Source organism: Lutra lutra, chromosome 9 (assembly GCF_902655055.1).
Source record: "Lutra lutra chromosome 9, mLutLut1.2, whole genome shotgun sequence".
In the NCBI taxonomy this organism is placed as follows: domain Eukaryota; kingdom Metazoa; phylum Chordata; class Mammalia; order Carnivora; family Mustelidae; genus Lutra; species Lutra lutra.
Window position 1 is genome coordinate 98,904,145 of NC_062286.1, and position 20,517 is coordinate 98,924,661.

Genomic DNA, 20,517 nt, shown 5'->3' on the forward strand with positions numbered 1-20,517 from the left:
GATCAAAAGCTTTTGCACAGCAAAGGAAACAGTGAACAAAACCAAAAGACAACTGACAGAACGGGAGAAGATATTTGCAAATGACGTATCAGATAAAGGGCTAGTGTCCAAAATCTATAAAGAACTTAGCAAACTCAACACCCAAAGAACAAATAATCCAATCAAGAAATGGTCAGAAGACATGAACAGACATTTCTGCAAAGAAGACATCCAGATGGCCAACAGACACATGAAAAAGTGCTCCATATCACTCGGTATCAGGGAAATACAAATCAAAACCACCATGAGATATCACCTCACACCAGTCAGAATGGCTAAAATTAACAAGTCAGGAAATGACAGATGCTGGCGAGGATGCGGAGAAAGGGGAACCCTCCTACACTGTTGGTGGGAATGCAAGCTGGTGCAACCACTCTGGAAAACAGCATGGAGGTTCCTCAAAATGTTGAAAATAGAACTACCCTATGACCCTGCAATTGCACTGCTGGGTATTTACCCTAAAGATACAAACGTAGTGATCCGAAGGGGCACGTGCACCCGAATGTTTATAGCAGCAATGTCTACAATAGCCAAACTATGGAAAGAACCTAGATGTCCATCTACAGACGAATGGATAAAGAAGAGGTGGTATATATACACAATGGAATACTATGCAGCCATCAAAAGAAATGAAATCTTGCCATTTGCAACGACGTGGATGGAACTAGAGGGTATCATCCTTAGTGAAGTAAGTCAATCGGAGAAAGACAACTATCATATGATCTCCCTGATATGAGGGAGAGGAGATGCAACATGGGGAGTTGAGGGGGTAGGAGAAGAGTAAATGAAACAAGATGGGATTGGGAGGGAGACAAACCATAAGTGACTCTTAATCTCACAAAACAAACTGAGGGTTGATGGGGGGGGGGGGTTGGGGGGAGGGGGTGGGGTTATGGATATTGGGGAGGGTATGTGCTATGGTGAGTGTTGTGAAGTGTGTAAACCTGGCGATTCGCAGACCTGTACCCCTGGGGATAAAAATATATGTTTATAAAGCTGTAAAAAAAAAAAAAAAAAAAGAAAGGATGAATACCCAAGTTTTGTAGCAACATGGACGGGACTGGAAGAGATTATGCTGAGTGAAATAAGTCAAGCAGAGAGAGTCAATTATCATATGGTTTCACTTATTTGTGGAGCATAACAAATAGCATGGAGGACAAGGGGAGATGGAGAGGAAAAGGGAGTTGAGGGAAATTGGAAGGGGAGGTGAACCATGAGAGACTATGGACTCTGAAAAACGATCTGAGAATTTTGAAGGGGTGGGGGGGTGGGAGGTTGGGGGCACCAGGTGGTGGGTATTGTAGAGGGCACGGATTGCATGGAGCACTGGGTGTGGTGCAAAAATAATGAATACTGTTATGCTGAAAAAAAAAAAATAAAAAAAAATAAAAAAGAAATTTAGGTCATGTTTAAATGCTGTTTTATATAACGGTATGAGCCTAGCGTTACATTCTGAGCATTTTCCATTCATTAAATGTTCTTTCAATGAATTGCAAACAGAGTTATAATTCCTTCATATAGTTACTATAAAGTATTTAAACCTTCTCCTACTTTTGGACATTTAGAGTATTTCCAATATCTTTAGTCCTTATATATAAATTTTTCTTTGCATCTCTGCAACCAGTTTTTAGGGTATGTTTCTAGGAGTGGAATGAAAGAGTTGATGGATATGAACCACTACAGCATTCTGGCCAAACTGGCCTTGGAAATTTCATGTCAATTACATTCTGGCCACTGCTACATTGTTTCATTAGAACTGAATGGTTCTCTATTTTAGATCTGACCAATATGATAAAAAATGATGTCTCATTCTTGTCTGGGTTTCCCTTCCCCTAATGAATATGTTTGAAGATTTTAAATATCCATTATTTTTTGTTTGTTTTTCTTCATATGCAAATAGTCTGGCCTTTTTTTTTTTAGTCAGTTTTTCTATTTTGGTATCGTATGGTCTTTTATTGACAATAAAATATCTCACTGGACAGATAACTTTTTAATATGACTTTTTCCCTAACCCAAGGTTAAAATCATTTGATCAAGCTCTCCACCAATAAAACAATTTTTGAAAGAAACCATTAAGTTAAAATGGCAGCAAGCTCCTTGTTCCATTCTCTTTGTTTAATTTCATGGATTGTCTTTTGGCTGAAGGCATGTTCACTTACTTAAGCAGTCCAGCCCGATGGAAGACATAGAGATCCTGCTCCAGGGTACAGTTGTTGAAGGGGACAATCTTTACGAAGTTCTGAATGAGGGCAAACTCGGGCGTGAGGTGCGGCAGGGAAATGATGCAGAAGTTCTTGTCCTAACGTGATCGGCGACCAGGACACACAGGGAGAGAATTGGAAACCATTCATCACTAAACAAATTCCTGCTGCCAAACACTAGAAAATAGGGGGTAAAATGTGTAAAGGACAGGGTATTCAAGTTCAACTTTCCTGTAATTTGGAAAGTAATCATATGAAATTCAAGAGGATAAGGAACTATAAGCACACTGAGAAAATCTCCGCAAGTCCTGCTAAAACCTACATGAATGAACATTGTAAACCATGAGACTCATTCGCACAGCCCTTCTGTGGAAGTCAGTTTTGAAAGTAAGGTTTTTTGTGCTGGCAAATTCACTTGCACCCTGGAGGCAATGAAGCAGCACGGGGTATCATAGCAAAGTCTCCAGGTTTGCTAAGTGATAGAGCACTAGCCCTGGTTCCCTCCTCTAAGATGAGAGGGTGGTGATCCTGGACTTTACTTTTTTAAAATCTTGTATTATACATGAATGGACATCTGTATTTTATCATGACATGATCCCACTTAGGCAAACAGAGCTAAGGATGTGTTTAACCTGGGAAGTGTGTGTAGTTAGCAGGCGTAGGAGGAACCAGATGTCCTCAGAGCTGCCACTTATCCCTGAGATCTGCACTGCCCAGTATGGGAACCAGCTGCCATGTCTGGATAGTGGGTTTTTGGGAATGTAGCTAGTGTGACTGAGAACTGAGTTTTTAATTTTATTTCATTTTCATTAATTTAAAATTTAAATTAAAAAACTGATACTCAGCTATTGGGAAAGTTTTATGTTGGAACAACTTGGGTATATGAATCTACTTATTCAACTGTAATTTTATGAAATCTAAGCGCAGATCAAATATTTCTGATAAAAACGTAGTGTTTTCCCTTGAAATGTGCTACAGGTGTAATAATATATTTTAGATTTCAAACACTGGGGGAAAGACCGTAAAATATCTCAATAGCTTTTCATGCTGATTACATGTGAAAAAGATTAAATTTGGGGCATATTCAGTTAAATAAAATATAGTATTAAAATTGAATTCACCTGTGTCTTTTTTGTTTTGTTTATTTTTTTTAATGTGGCTGCTAGAATATTTAGATTACTTATTTGGCTAGAATTTGTTGCCTATCAGACAGAGCTGGCCTAGACCATCTGTGTTCCACACAACCCACTTGACCCTCTGCCAGGTGCCTGCAGGAGTGGCTTGCTCTTCCCAGAGCTAATTTGTCCCTTTGGGATCTCGCCTTCTCCTGAACCCTGTGAAGGCATTACTTGTGCTAATCCAAAACCCTGGGGATGTTAGTGAAAACCAAAGGAGTGAATCATTGTTTGACCTTATCTTCCTTCTTTCTAGCAAAATGACACAGTTCCTTTTGGGGAACTTGAAAGTCAAGTTGTTGAAAAACTCAAGCTGAAAGTAAGGAATGGGTGCCGAGTCTCAGTGGACTTCCTCTGGGAGGAGAAGACTACAATGAACTGCTTTGACTTAGATTTGAAGGATTTAAGGATGCATAATAGAAGTATTTTGTTCCTGTTTCCACATAGCCTGAAAGACAATAGAATTAAACTGTAAAAGTGTCTTTTGCCTTTTTAAAGCCAGCATTGCTTTTGTAATGTTGGAGCTCTGCCTTTATTTGGACTTCAAAGTAGGAGTGAATTTAAATGCAGGAAAATTACTTTGGGGCATCTCTGAGGGAAATTGGCTTTGTAAATCCTACCTTAGGATAATCTACATTGCTTTATGAGCTTCAAAATGCCTTAAAAATTAATCCCCAAAAGTTACGAGAACAATGGAGATCATTACTACAAGCCTTCATTATTTTAACAAAATGAGGAAATACAACCTATAATCACGTAGGCTTCAGGAAACATAATTAAACCATATTTGTTTTTTGCCTCAGTAGAAAGAGTATCAGGAAAAATAAGACAATAGATACTTTGTTAATTAACAAAGTGAAGAATCTAGTTATTGACTTAACTGATAGGTGAGGGAAGAAAAACATCTTTGTAAAAATCCATTTTTTCCTCAATCATCTTCCTTCTCCACTTTCTTCCCTCCAATAAAGTGAGAAGTTGATTAGAATCTCCACCCCTCGACAACAGTGAATCGAAAATGGAGGCAGAGGACAAGAACGGAGTATGTTGTCTGCACTGGTCTGTTTGCCCAAAGCCCATCCGCCAAACATGTCATAGTGGGTTGAGTGCCTCCTCCATGTCAGACGCTGTGTTGGGTGATGCCAACCAAAAAATCGGTCACAAATTCCTACTTGCCTACTCTTAGAAATGCAATCTAATGGTTTCAGAATTCTCTGAACCACTGTAAACTATAAAGTAATATGGCGGTCTAATACACTTTTGTGTCGTTTCTGACATTTTCATGTACTTGCAGCATTCTATTAATGATCTGGTTCTAACAAAACACCATTAAAGCTATCCTTAAAAGAAATTGGACATTTAAAGGGAACTATTAGAACATGAACGTCAATATTTTGAAGAGTTCATGATATGTCATTCAACTTTATTTTCAGAAAACGGAAGCAATTCAAACCTTAACATTCATGGCGATGTACATGTTTGGACAGTGAATATGATATTTTGCTTTTCTATAAATTTTCTAGCTTGCAAAACCAATTATATTACTCAAAATCCAGCATGTACTTACAGGGAAAAGACTGAAAACAAAATTCATAAAGTCCAGTGACCTGTAAACAAGACAGTAAGCATTGTCACTGACCCATAAGCAAAAGTAGTATCAGTATATATTTTAAAAGATTTATGGCTCTCTTCCTGTCAGGCAGTGATAGCCAACCACTAGTCAGAATTTGTGTCTAGCTGAACATTAATCAACTTGCAGAAAATCATAAGCTTCATATTTCAGTAGTAAAATATTTTTCTATAACTAAAGACATTACTATAACAATTAATCACCTGTGCATTCAAAGAGGTTCAATAGTCATTCTGTGACATAATCTCTCCCTTTTTTGTTAGAGCTGTCAGAGAGATGTGGGTTTATTATAAGCAATTCTGATCTTTTTCTCTTTTACATGCAAAAGATTTTCTTACCACCTGTGGTTCTATACTCACAGGTAAACCATAATGGTTCATCAAATTGCAGTCTGAAAATTCAAAAGTCACATTCTAAGCACAATCATATCTGAATGCACAGGGAAAAATAAATATACACAACAAGTCTAGAAGGGCTTATAGGCTTTTTAGATGTCTACGATATAAGTAAAATAAAGAATTCCCTTTTCAAACTTCTAAGATTTCCAAAGAAATTGAAAACTTAAAAGGAAAAAAGTACGAGTAAAACATTGTAAGTGAGATTGGGAGACTGGGAGTATGTTTAAACACATTCTCTAAGAAGGAAATGTCTAGCAGCACTCTTGGTCATCAAAAGGATACACTGAACCTTCTGGTCTATCAAAATAAGCTGATCTTTTCTTCTTCCAGATTGTTCTGTGCAATAAAATGGTGGAGTCAGTGGGAATTCTAAAGGAGATGTGGAATCTGGGCATCAAGGTCAAAGGTCCACTTCTAGACTATAGACAGCAGAAGTACTGAACACACAGGGATAGGAAGTGGGGTGACTGAGTGGTCTGGTGGGCACCCAGGCTTTGTCTGGCACCATGCCTCCTCCTTCTAGCAGCTCTCCTGGAATGCTGTTCGGTGTCCTACTAGCCACCCTCAGATTACATTTGTGTAAGGCTCCAGCCCCAAATTTGCGGATGGTAGTGAGGGAGGGAAACATGAGGCAAAGGACTAAATTGTCATTAAGTCCTGGCCTGGTCCCATCCATCAGCTCAGGAATGAGCCCAGACTGATCAGGTCCGATGGAGCTTTAGCTAGAAAGCCAGGCTCAAAGTCGTCCTCACCAGCTTCTGGTACAAAGCCTCAGCCCACTGTCCATTTCTTTGATCCTAAGAAGTTACACTGCTCTGAGAATGGGGCCAGCAGCAGGGAACCAGAGGCAGGAGGCAGAGAGAGAAAATTGGAACTTCCAGATCCCCAACTGTTGTTACACAGGTGAGCCAAAACCTGGGCAGTCCGATTCTGTGGCCCTTGCTCAAATTTTATGGACTGAAACCTCAGGGACTTGGGCCCAGAAATCTGGGCTTAAAAAAAGAAAAAAAACAAAAACAAAACAAAAAGCAAGCAAACAAACAAACAAAAAAACAACGGGATTACGATGTGAGGCCACGTTTGAAAGCCATGGGCTCCATACAAATAAAATATGAGGCCACCACTGCCTTAAGAAAAGTCTTACTATATAACAGACAACCCGGGATCAGTACTTGCCTTGCTTCATATTTCTCCTCGATACAAAAGAGCTGAATACAAAAAGCAGCTGAGGCTCCCTTGTAGATGGGGCGGAAGTCGCTGGTCTCCTTGGGCAGTGAAATGGATGCCAAGCTCAGACAGCTGACACGGCCATCTGTATCACTCACAGAGGACTGCTGACTGAGGTTTTCTATGTCCTACAGCAAGGAGACAAGAGGGACCAAGCAGGAATCCTATTCATTTTCTGCAATTTAATGGGCTCGTGGTGGCATCAAGTCTACATTATCTAGGCCGGATGTGACAGTCTCACCTGAAACAAATCATCCTGAGCCAGGCCTAGTTTCAATGAGATTTCTTAAAGAGATTTAAGATTCTTGATTCTTAATCAAGAATCATAATGGGATTGAAAGACGTCCTCATGTGAAGGTCAGGAAATGAATGGTTTCCACTGGTCTTTCCCATTGGATCCACATTTCAACTTTAACACTAGGTAGAAGTTAGAGTGTGGTAGGTTTATATACCTCTCAATTCTGTAAGCAAAACACCTGTCTCCCAAAGCGTTTTCACTGTGATTTTGTGCTACAAGAATTTTTGGATCTTGGGACTGTTTGGGTGATTGGGTGATGAGGTGGAGCCCAGAGAGGTCCAACTGGCAGGAGCCACCTGGAAAGTTGGCATTAGACCTTCCAGTCTCATTTTAGGGTTGTCTAAGAAGGTGTTACAGCTCAGTTAGAGGAAAATGATTCATACTGAGATCCTTCTCAGAGTTCTTTTAAATCAAAGTAATGCATCAAACATTAAAATAATATCAGCACTAAAACCTTATAAAGAAAATCAAGAGTCCCCTGTCCCGCTGATCCCTCTTTCTATTGGCTAGCCCTTTCAACTTTCTCATTTCTTTGGCATTTACTCCCGTGTTTCTGAATATGTGCTCAATCTCTTGGAGACTGTGATAGGCAGAACAGTGGCCCCCCCAAACTATACATGGCCCGATCCCTGGAACCTGTGCATTTTACAGAGCAACAGGGACTTTGCAGAGGTCATTAAGTGAAGATTTTAATACAAGATTTTAACTTTAACACAAGTGAAGATTTTAATGCAAGTGAAGATTTTAACACAAGATTTTAACACAGAGATTATCGTGGATTATCTAGGTGGGCCCCATATAAGCAGAAGGGTCCTTATTTTAAAAAAGGCAGGAGGGTCAGAGTCAAGAGACTGGAAGATGTTACCAGCTTTGAAGATGAGGGTATCATATGTCAAGGAATGCAAATTGCTTCCAGAAGCTGGCAAAGGCAAGGGAGGGATTTTCCCCAGAGCCTCAGAAGGAATAGTCCTGCCTGCACATGGATCTTAGCACTCATTGGGGATTCTGACCTCCAGAACTATATAGTAATAAATTTATGTTGTTTTAAGCCACTACATTCGTGGTAATTTGTTACCATAGTGATAAGAAAAAACTTATACAAAGACCTGGCTTCTGGCATTCAGAGAACATGGTAGGAGGAGAGGACAGGGGTTTCTACCTTTGAAATGGAGAGTTCCACTTACTTGTCTGTTCTGTTCTCCTCCATTACACAGCCTCACAGTGCAGCCTGAACCTGAATTTGGAGCTGTTTCCATCCCATCTATCTAGAGAATGGTCATTTAGTTATTTCTCTTGAGCATGGTGGATGGGCCATGAGCTGTCTGCTAGCAGACTGTCAGACCCCTCACTTCAGCCCAGTCTTTACCCTTCCTTCCAGAAGTCCCAGGCCTTTTGTGGACACAGGAAGGAAAACACCTGCTTTTCTGCTTTTCTGCTTTCCTCCCCTCACAGTGGTGCTGGACCTTCTCCTTTCTCCACTGTGCTAAGCCAGTGTAAACTCCTCCATTGATTTTCTTCATTCTCAACATTTTGAAAGGGCTCACTGTCCAATATCTTCTCTCCTAGTCGTGTTGTCTTTGTGGATTTGTGCCCTCCTTCTTATTGCTTTGCTATCATTTCTGTGGCTTTTTTCCAGAAGGAGAGGAGATAAACATAGGACATCAATCTACCTTGTTGACCCAGGGGCCCTCTGGGGGTTCAGTATGTCTAATGCAGCAGGGACCATCCTGTCCCCTCCCCAATCACCCAAACATCCACATTCTGGTTTGGGTTCTTACAGGAATAGCGACCTCTTAGAAGTATAGCATGCCTCACCTTCTGCTCCATGTCTCCTTCTCTCCTCCCCAGAGCCTGAGGAGTCAGTGCCCTGGTGTGGGTGTCCCCAGAAGCAAACTCTGAGCTAAGTTTATTTGGGGAGGGATGAGAGGAAATTCTGCAGGGAGAGTGGGGAAGGGAGGCAAGGAAAGAAAGGAGAGCAATGCAGAGTGTCCCGCTCGATCCTGCTGAGATCCCTGGGAGGCCCTGGAGAATACATCTCAGAGCTGTTTCACCTAAGAGGCAAAGAAACTGGGGTACTGCTTCTCCAACTACGTTCAGTCATTATCTGATGGCTGTTCCGCAAAGATTCTGACCTGCTTGCAGGCACGGTGCCAGAGAAAGACCAGGCACCTGAAGTTCCCATCCTCGGGTGCTGAGGAATGACCAGTGCCAGAAAGACATGGGTGGGGTCCCAGGGTAGGTGCTAAAGTGAGATTCGGAAAATGGACCCCTGCCTGCCTGATGCACTCTATTCCTAGCAGCATATCCGGCTCCTGACTGCATGAGTTCCCCTGACCTCCATACACTCTGCCTAGCAGGGCAGACCCTTCTCCAACAGTGAAGACGCCTCCAGCCAGGTGTGTACACTGAATTCAGTGGTGGGGAACTAGGAAATACACTTGTTACAGGGCCAACATTTTTTTCCCCAGTTCAGCTTTGGCCAACATAAAGTGGCACCTTTACCCCTAGCTGACTTCCATGTAGACTTCCTAATGGCTCAGAATCTGGAGAAGAAAGGGGAACCAAAATCTGGCCCTCTCAGAATTCCGATGTTTGAGATTAGTGCTCCATTAATGTGGTCCTCCCAGGACCTCCGTGGAGATGACCTGACTTCGTGTTTGGTCAAGGGCTCTCCAGACTTCTCAGGTTGACTCACAAGCCCAGAAGAGGCACCGGGGAACCCACTGAAAGCTCAGAACTGGGCTCACCACTGGGGCATGAGAGTGTCTCATCATGTGAATCTCCCACTTACAACTTTCAAAGCCCTCCTCTGCTCCTTAGGAAAAATTTGAAATCCCGAGCAGGGTCCAGAAAGCCCAGCCAAATGACCTGAATCCTTGAGTTTCTAGCAGGAAACAGAGGACACATCCCAGCAGAGTGGGCCAAGGAGGTTCAACAAAGGAAGGTGTGGGCAGGGAGAAGGAAGCCAGCAGAAGATGAAGAAGTGTGCCACGGGTGTCAGCTGGCAGAAGATTCTACCACCCCTTGGCCTGAATCTCTAACAGTATAGCTTCTAGGACCAAGCTATACAAAGGATACAGAACAAAGGATATCTTGGTGGAGGAATACTTCACTGAGGGAGGCTTTGGGGAGTCAGTGCTAAAGAAGTGGCAGCTCTGAGCTGGTAGAGAGAGGCAGGGAGGCCTGGAAGAGGAGCAAGCCCACCAACACTCAATGAATAGTGACCCTTGTGGGGCCAACCAGCCCGTGCTCGAGTCCTACCTCCATTTCACTACTGTTTCCGCTGTGGACTGCTGACAAAAGTTCCTCAGCTGTGGCTTCTTCTGTGATTCTCCCCTGTGGATGACAAAGGCAAGATATTTAATCAACACCAGAGTGGTTCAGAGCCCCAGCTCTGGAACCAACTGCCTTGGGTTCAGATCCTGCCTCCACAGCTTACTGGCTTGGGATAGTTATGGAGTCTCCACAGACTCATCTGTAAAAAGGGGCTAAAACCAGCACCTACCTGACCAGGTTGTTAGGAGAATAAATAAGGACAGGTAGCTAGAGCAATGTTAGCGCACTGCCGGTTCCTCCTAGTTCCCTGTAGATGTTAGTTATTACTTCATTATTCTTAGTCTTCTGTGTAACTTGAAAGCTGCACTCTAGCTTTTTTTCCAGCTGCTTTATTGAGGTAGAATTGACAATAAACCGTATATATTTGAAGTAGACCTTTTGAGAAGTTTTAACCTATGTATGCCTCTGTAAATATATCACCATAATAAAAATAATGAGCATATACGTCACTTCCCAAAGCTTCTGTGTTTCTAGGACCCCTCCCTTCCCTGCCCTGTTCCACTTGGTCAAGCCCATGCAAATGGTTGTCTGCCTTTTGTCACTATAGATTATAGGCTGAGTCTATTTCTGGGTCTTCTATTCTGTTCCATTAATGTATCTTTTGCCCTTGGCATTGTTATCACAGGGACCTAATGACAGGAACTATACAGCAAACTTTGCAATCAGTAGTATTAGTCCAACAGTTGTTCCGTTCCAAAGTTGTTTCAGTTATTCAAGGTCCTTTCCATTCTCCATATGAATTTTGGAATCACTTTTTCAGTTTCTAGAAAAATTCCTCCTGAAATTTTGACTGAGAATGCATTGACCAATTGAGGAAGATCTGACACCTTGACAATATCCAGTCTTCGAAACCAGGAGCATGGAATCTCTCTCCATTTACTGAGGTCTTATTTCATTTCTCTCAGAAACGTTTTGTGGTTTTCAGCATACAAGTCTTGAACATCTTTTGTCGGGCTTATCTCTTCGTATTTTGTATATTTTACCTAGTGTAAATGGTATTTATTTCAATTTCTGGTTGTTAATTGTTATTACATGGAAATAAAATTGAACTTTGCATATTAATTTTGTATATATTGAGCAAGAGGCTAAATTATTTACTAGTTTTAGTAGCTGTTTTGTAGATTCTAGATGACTATGTTATACCTGCAAATAAAGGACAGTTTTAATTCTTCCTTTCCAATCTTGATGCCTTTTACTTCTGTTGTCTTGTGCTGGCTTGAACTTCCAGTGTAATTTAAATAGAAGAGGTGAGAGCAGACATTCTTGTATTGCTTCTGACCATGGTGGGAAAGCATTTAGTCTCCTACCATTAAGTATGATGTTAGCTACAGAGTTTTCAAAAATAGCTCTAACAAATTGAAGAAGTTCTTTCTGATTCCTAATTTTCTGAGAGTTTTAATGAGGAATGAATGTTGAATTTTCAAATGCCTTCCCTGTATTTTTGAGAGAAACATTAGGTAATCTTTTAGCTTGTTAATATGGGAGGGATATTGAAATCTCCAAATAGAGTCATTTGTTTGTATTTGCAGTTTTATCAGTTTTTGCTTCATGTGTTTTAAAATTCTATTAGATGCATAAATATTTAGGATGTTACGTTCTCTTGATCTTTGTTACTTCTGGTAATATTCTTTGTTCTGAAATCCACTATGTCTGAAATTAATAAAGCTACTCCAGCTTTCTTTTCATTAGTGTTAACACGCTGTATATTTTTGTATCTTTTTAATTTGAACTCATTGTATCTTTGTATTTAAAGTTCATTTTTGGGGTCCCTGGGTGGCTCAGTTGGTTAAGTATCTGACTTTGGCTTGGGTCATAATCCCAGGGTGCTGGGAACAAGCCCCAAGTCAGCCTACACACATCATCAAGGAGTCTGCTTCTCCCTCTCCCTCTTCCTCTGCCCCTCCCCCTGCTTGTGCTCTCTCTTTCTCTCAAATAAAAAATAAAATCTTTTTTTAAAAAAATGCATTTTTTGTTGTTTGCAATATAATTGAGTCTTGTTCTTTCATCCAATCTATCTTGATCTTATATAATCTTTGGGACATTCAATGTACAGTACATTTAATGTAATTATCAATATTGTTAGGTTTAAGTCTGCCATCCTGCTATTCGTTTTATATTTGTCCCTCTGCTCTTTAAACCCTTTTTACATCTTTTTGCCTTCTTTTGGATTAGTTATATATATTTCATAAAAGATTTTATTTTTAAGTGATCTCTATACCCAACATGGGTCTTGAACTCATAACCCTGAGATCAAGAGTCATATGCTCTACCAAATGAGCCAACCAGCTGCCCCAGTTGTATATTTTTATGGTTCCACTTTCTCTCTCCTGTATTTTTATTAAGTATAACTCTCTGAATTTGATTTGTAACTTCAATATTTTTTAGGGTTTATGATATACACCTTTAACTTATCACATCTATCTTCAGGTTATACTATACAACATCATGTATGGCAGAAGAGACCTCAAATAGTATATTTATATTTCTCTCCTCCTGGTTTTTATACTGTTCTTGTCATACATTTCATTTTAACATTTGCCAGAAGTCCCAGACTATGTTGTTTTTATTTTATTTAAGCAATCAACTATCTTTTAAAGGGATATAAATAATGAGAACAAAATCTTACACGTGTACCCATCCCGCTACCATTCCTCATTCCTCTGTGTAGATCCACAGTTCCATCTGGTATTGTTTCTCTTCTGCCTGAAGGACTTCCAACAGTTCTTGTAGTATGTGTCCGCTGGTAATGAATTTGTTCACCTTTTGTGTGCAGATCAAAATTTTACTCTCATTTTTGCAAGACACTCAATGGGTATAAAATTCTAGGTTGATAGTTTATCTTCTTCCAGGTCTTTAAAGATGCAACCACACTGTCTTACTGCTTACACTGTTTCCAATGAGAAATCTGCTGCAACTATGATCTTTATTCCTCTGTTCCCAGCTTGCCTTTTCCCCCTTTCTGGCTTCTTTTAAGATTCTCTCTTTATCATTGGTTTTCCACTATTTGATTATGATGGGCTTGGTATAGTTGTCTTCCTGTTTCCTGTGCTTGCTGTTCATTGAGCTTGTGTCTGTGGGATTACTGTTTTCATAAAATCTAGAATTTCTTTATAGTCATCATTTCTTCAAATACTTTTCCATTCCAACCTCTCCCTCCTCTTCTTTATAGACTCCACCTGCACACATTTTAGCTACTTGATATTGTCCCACAGCTCACTGATACAATATCTTTCTTATTTTTTAATTCTCATTTCCATTTCAAGTTTACTAACCTTTTTTTCTTCTGTGATATTTAATCTATAGTTAATCCTTCCATGTATTTTTCATTTCATGAATTGCAGTTTTTATGTTAGGGGTTTTATTTGGGGTGTTTTTATATCTTTCACGTCTCTCTTTGAACTTTGGAACTTATTTAATTCTAACAATTGTTTCAATGTTCTCATCCACTAATTCTAATATCTGCTTCAGATCTAGGGTAGTTTCAACTGGTTATCCCACCTTATGCATCATACATTCTCAGCTTTTTTCAGTGCCTGGTAATATCTTCTTGGATTCTAAACCTTGTAATTTAACCTAGTTGGGTGCTAGTTAATTTTGTACTCCTATACTTATTCTTGAACTTGGCTCTGGAACTCAGCCACTTGGGAGCAGTTTGATCCTTTTGGTTCTTGCTCTACAGATATGTTAGACATAACTGGTGCAGTGCTCTCTCTAGAGCAAATTATTCCTTACTACTGATGCAAAACTCTTCTGTGCACTCTTCCAATGCCTTGTGAGCCCTAAGGTTCTCCAGTCTGGCTGATGGGAACAGGCAGAGGTTCCAGCTTTGGATAAGCACTGGGCACTGTGAACTTGAATCCTTTTCTGTCCTCAGCCTGACCTTCACCAGTTGCTCACATGTTGATTGGTCTTCAGTTCAATACTCAAGAACAGCCCTCTGTTGGTGTCTCACACCTCCCTCTGTGCAGCTCTCTCCTCTCTGATATTCTGTCCCATAGACCTTAGCAGCTTTAGTCTCCATACACTTACAGGTCTGCCTCCTCAATTCAGGGAGTCCACTGGGTTCCCACTGGGTTCTCCTGCCCCATGCTGTGGCCTAAAACTCTCTCAGGCAGGAAGCCAGGGCAATCGGAGGACTTGCCTGGCTTGTTTCCCTTCTCTCCCATCATTCTACTTGGTTACCTGATAAGCAGTGTTTTAAAAACTGCTATCTCTTACATTTTGGCCACTTCTTGGTTTTTCCAGCAAGGGAATAAATCTAGTCTCTCTTACTCTGTCTTTGCCGAAAGCAGAAGCCCTGAGCACTAAGTTTTTCTTTCTCATTAACTTCATTCATCAGCTTCATTTCCCTTAATTTAATCCATGTTATACAACCTTCTTTAAAAGGTCTCCTTCTCTGGGATGCTTCCCATCCTCCTTTCCACATACTGAATTAGGCTCTCCTCTCCCATAGCAAGTCACTACCTCTTGAAGGCGGGGGTTGTGTTTTGGTCTCATGAGTACCCTCCGACACAGCAGAGTGCGTGACCATTGCGCATGCCCAGTCTCCATGCAGAGACTAAATCAGCACTTGAAATATAATAGCCAACCAGCTACAGTTTGGAACCTTTTGTGGTTTGGGGTGTAAGAATACATTTTTCATAGAGACCGTGTGGAAATCTGGGAGGACAAGCCAGGTGGACTAGTATTGAGATAAAGGTCTTCCCTCCAACCTCCTTTTCCCAAGATTTTATTTACATGAGTTTATGGGCAAGGAGGAACACTGTTTTGTCCAAGGTTAGAGTCCAGAAGCAATGGCTCAGCACCTGCCCCCCCATCCTGGGCTCAGGGAGGGGCTCTGGGCCCAGCTGGGTGGAGAAGTCAGGCAGACCAGAAGCTGAAGGAGGTGTGTAGGAAAACACATCTTGGGATTCTGGCCACACGCAGATGTAGGACCAGGCCAACGACATTAGCCTGGAGGTGAGCCTGTTTTCCTGCCCCATCCCCTACGTGAGGCCTTGTTCCTAAAGACACAAAAGACATGCTCTGAGGTTCTGCAGGAGCATGTGAGCACCCAGAGCCCAGTAAATGTGGGCATTCATATTACTGCAAACCCATCAGCGGTCAGAAGTTGGCAGAGCTGGAACACAGGACTGGATCTATTGGCTTGTCTGCCAAATCCTACATAATCTATTACACGGCCAACTGTAGCCCCTGTTGCTGCGGGTTTACCCCTTCTTTAGGTGAGGGCAGCAGCAGCACCTGCAGAGTCCTGACAACAGGAAAGTGCAGGTGGTGGTGGTGGGGCTCCTGCTGAGGCCAGGCAGAGACAAGTGGAGCCAGCAGCTCAGCCGGAAGCTGTGGAAGGCATCTTGCTAGCTTCCAAGCCCGATCAGGCAGGAAGGAAAATAGGGAAATGGGTCCTCGTGTGAGTATGCGGGCAGCGCGTAAGGCTCTTCAGTAGGTCTGGATTGTCTACCTGGCTTTAAATGAGCAGTTTTATCTGCCTCAGCCTCCTGGAATCAGGAACGGGTGAGAAGGAAGGAGGAGAAGGGATGAAACTCCATTCTGACCCATATTCTTGAAGCCAGCGATGCAGCTCTGATCTGTCTGTTATAAACACGCACCCAGGGCACCCTCCCTGTTATAAACACCCTCCGAGCCTGCTGTCTCCCCTGTCTGAGGACTAGTGAGGCCCTGTCTACAGCAGGCATCAGAACTTGGTCATGAGCCAGCCCCCCACAACACAAGCAGCCCCCACACCTGCCCCAGGGCCCCAGGCATGGGTGAGTGACCTCTGTTACCTGAGTGCCTTCCATGGCCTGTGGAGAAACAGGTTCCCGTGGCTCCTCAACTGTTTTTGGGGAACTGTGGTTGCTAGTACCAAGCTCAGCATCTTTAAGAGAGAGAATGGCATAAGGACAGAAAATAGATGATGAACATCTGCAGAGCTGCAGGACATGGAAGACAGCATGGTAAACTGGTGTGTTTCTCACCTGGGGCATATCTGAAGAACTACAGGGCAGAGGGCAGTACCACAAGGTGGGGAGCCCACCCCAATTCTGACCTGTTAGGCCCCTTAGGCATGTGATGGAGATAAACTGATACCCACCCCTATAGAGTTATGGGGGAAACAGGATGCCAGTCATGGGCTGGGGCCTGGCCTGGCCCACAGGGGGGCACTCACCCTCTGCAGCTCCTGAACCAGTGCTCCTTTCATAGGAGCCCCCTTTAAAATCTACAAACAACTGATTAGCAACTTTCAGGGCCACAGACTTTGAAATGATTTAAAGGCCAAATGTGGGAAAAACCACAATTAACGATGTCAGTGCTCTCTAGACACTGAAGCTCGGTTAGCACAAGGGCTGCTTTTCCTTCATTTGAAAATATTCTAGCATGCGATCTGACAGTGACTGCTATTTTTACTTCTCTACTTTCTAAGCAAGAGGAACTGGAGCTGAGCATTACTGTTTTACTATGTTCTGGAAAGTCAATAATCAGGATAGTGTTCACTTCTTTAACTTTCAGTAAAAATTACAGTAGAAATGAAACTTTCCCCCTTTGGTCCACAAAGCTCTTTCTCCCCCTGCTCCTTCTCCTCTTTCCTCAGTTCTCATTCTTGTCCTTCTGGGCCTTCTTATTTCTCTTCTATCCCCCACCCCTTTCTATCTTATCAGTTTCTCTTCCCTTCCCTGTTCCCTCTCCCTCCTCTCTCCCACCTCTTCCTTCTGGTTCCCCTGCTCTGCTGGAGGGTTCTCAGCAGTGACAACTGTTCGCAGCTGCCCCCACACGAGGATGCTCTTGCCCAGGGGCTGCCCCTGCACACTGCCAGCATAGGCCTGCCCCTCCGTCTTCTTTTCTCTGATGTTCACATCAGATGCTGTGTAGAGGCCAGAGCTGGCCTATCCTTTGGGCTTCTTCTTTTCCAACTGTGCCAGCCAGGGCAAAGACTCCTGCAGATACCTCGCCACCCCAAGTTCCCAGATTATGCATGCCCTATGCCTGCTTCTGTCAAAGATGGAGCCAAGTGAAAGAGAATGAAATTCTAAGAGAAAAACTGGATGGCCAGGGACATGGAAAGGGCATAGATGAAGAGGTCCATAATGCTGAAGGTACAAGGAGAGAGAATCACTTCCCTGGGTCATGGGTAGCTCTTTTGGCAAGGGGAGAAAATGTCTGGTGAGAGGAGTAAAGGACCTAGAATTCCTCTCCTGAAGAAACACGCTTGTGGGAATGTATCGTGTCTTAGTTCCTGAATATGTCCTTCTCCCTGCAAAACTTTTCAGAAAGTCTATATGGGGTTTCTGATGTCCTCATGATGAGAAGAGCCACATGCTTTTAATGTTAATTTACTCTCTTGATATAACATGTATTCAATAAAAATGCATGGACTTCTACATATATTTACTCCCATGTACCGATCATTCAAATAAATACCCAAAGCATTCCCAGCACCCAGACGTTTCCCCCATCTCTCTGTCCAGCCAATATACCATTTAAAGGCAGGTGCTCTTCTGTCTCCTGCCATCACTGATGTGTTTTTGCTCAATAGCAAACTTTTTGAATTAAAAAAAAAAACAAAAACCTACCAATAGCTCCCTACTCTTAAGTTCTGCTTTATTTTTTTAACATAGATTTTCCTATTTTGTCTTAAATTTGAAGAACTACCCAAAAAAGCAACTAAAAGAAAAACACTAGACCTTCGCTGTGCATATATTTCTTTTATAATTAGGACAAACTTAACTAAAAAAGTAAGAGACCTTAAGAAATGGATTTGATTGGTAATGAATGGATAATCCTGCTGACGTCACTGTTTGACAGTCTAATGTTCATGAGACAATTAACAACTGCAACAGCTAATTGTCTTGGTTAAACGGTCATGGGGTTATTGAGATTTATTAATAAGCAGCTGCCACGCTGGTCCCCAGAGGCGGCTGCATTTCAGAACTGGGCGAGGTGATGCTGTATCTTTCTTTCTCATGTCTCTAGGGTTTTGTGAGGCTTAATTAGTTAATGTTCATAGTGTGTGCTGAGATCCTTAAATGTGAGGTGCTATCCCAGGGAAAAGTCAAGGCACTGGTATTGTATAACACACAACTGAAAACATGACTGAGGCTGAAAATTTAATTGTTATTTTATTCCTTACACCACCTATATAGATGAGAAGTTACGAACGAGTTGGGGGTAGAGGCACCATTTGCTAGGACTTTCCCTGTTTTTGAGATTGCTTACATGGCATGGGTTTACTATGATAATAATGCTAGAGATTCAGTACCTCCCCCACCCCCCAGTACAGGCTCCTCCCAAGACACAGCACCTATGATTGCATTCGTAATTTTGCATTTGTTTGTTTGTTTGTTTGTTGACAATCAACAACCAAATTTATTATCTTGCAGTCCCGGAGGTCGAAAGTCTGGAAATTTTCCATTTGTTTTCTTAAAGAGGGCTCTCAGATTGTATCTACTCCAGGCCCCACAAGACCTGGGTCTGCCCTGCTCTATCTGATTGCAGCAATACACAGGAAAAGCTAACGAATACATTTTGATGGTTTTAGGAATAAGTAATAGTAAACAATCTGGTGGGGTTTAACATTTATTTTAAATATAGGTCAAAACTCCCAACAAGATTTCTTTTTGTGAAATGAAATAAATTGATTCTAAAAGCATAAATATGGAGGAATGGTTTTTAAGACATTTAAGAAATAGTCAATAACAGAATTTTAAGAAATAAGAACAAAGAGTGGACCAAATTTCCTAATGAATATTAAGACATAAAGCCATAGTTACTAGAACCATGGATTATTCAAGTAATAAAACAGAACGGAATCCAGAAAAAAGCCAGACAATTATAAAATTATTGATACATGTTAAAGGTGGCATTTCACATTGGGGGAGAAAAAATAAACCATACAAATAAATAAATAGTGCTGGCTCACCATATGGGATAAAATTAATTTGGGCCCGTTTCATATAATACACAAAAACCGCTTGCAAATACGTTAACAGCCTAAAGTTGTTTTTTTTTTTAACGTTGGAATTATAGGATACTACCTCTATGATCTTGAGGGTGAAGAAATTTTTCCTTAAAAATTCATCTGAAAAAGGGCAGAAGTCATAAAGGCAAAATATTTTTATTTATTTACTTGTGTGTGTGTGCCAGACGTTTTTTAAAGTTTTTATTTTAATTCCAATTAGTTAACAAACCTATTCAACCACATCAAAACCTAAAAAGTCTGTCAAAAGTGTCCTAAAAAGAAATTTTTAAAAAATCAGATACATGGAGAAAATATTGGCAACACAGAAAATAGACTAACAATCTAATTACAGAAAGGAGAAATAACCCATTAGGCAAAGGCAATGAATATCCAGGAAATGCAAACGACCAATAAACATACAAAAGTGCTCGTCCTCAATAATACTCGAGAAATAAAATTAAAACGGTATCTCCTTTCATACCTATCATACTGGCAGAAACTTAAAATGCTGACACTGAGTATGAGAGAGCTGGGAAAAGGTCTAGAGAGAGATCACTGGTTTGTCCACAACCATGGTGACATGTGACTATTTCCAAGCCCAGCAAGAACAACTCCAGGAACAGAGCCTGGGGAAACCTTGCAAGGGGTCCAAGGAGACATGCACTGGGATGTTTACTGCAGCAGTTTTTACAATAACAAAATAACAGAAAGAACATTCATGTCCATCTAAGGACAAGTGTGACACATCCCACGTGGTGGAATACTGCCCAGAAGGTAAAAGGAGTGTCCTAGATCTCAGCGTGCCAACATTACTAAATCTCAAAGAGTTAAGAAGTAAATTTCAAAACATCACATATTCCCAAAGACACCATTATATTAACAACAACAACAACAAAAACCACTACCACAAAATGGTAGCATTTTTTCTATGAATACACAGACTTCACATAAAAGTATAAACAACTGGTCTGGGTAGACACAAACTAAAGTTATTACAATGGCTATTTCTGGGGAGAAGAGGTTAGACATGGTTCAATGGGAACTCAACTTTAACGACCTTATTTTAATTTTTAAAAAAATTTTTTTAAAGATTTTATTTATTTATTTAACAGAGAGAGATCACAAGTAGACGGAGAGGCAGGCAGAGAGAGAGAGAGAGAGAGAGGGGGAAGCAGGCTCCCTGCTGAGCAGAGAGCCCGACTCGGGACTCGATCCCAGGACCCTGAGATCATGACCTGAGCCGAAGGCAGCGGCTTAACCCAC

General features: G+C 41.4%; 1 protein-coding gene across 3 annotated transcripts in view; it reads right to left on the minus strand.

Annotated features, from left to right (window-relative positions):
* Positions 1-20,517, minus strand: part of CFAP61 (cilia and flagella associated protein 61) — a 298,721-nt gene that overhangs the window by 204,570 nt on the left and 73,634 nt on the right. For all 3 annotated transcript variants that reach the window (XM_047743846.1, XM_047743844.1, XM_047743845.1), the window contains 5 exons: positions 16,085-16,176; positions 10,227-10,301; positions 6,617-6,795; positions 4,980-5,019; positions 2,199-2,338 (listed from right to left, as the gene is read on the minus strand). In XM_047743846.1, the coding sequence (XP_047599802.1) occupies positions 2,199-2,338; positions 4,980-5,019; positions 6,617-6,795; positions 10,227-10,301; positions 16,085-16,176 (526 nt within the window). The remainder of the gene's footprint in view (positions 1-2,198; positions 2,339-4,979; positions 5,020-6,616; positions 6,796-10,226; positions 10,302-16,084; positions 16,177-20,517) is intronic.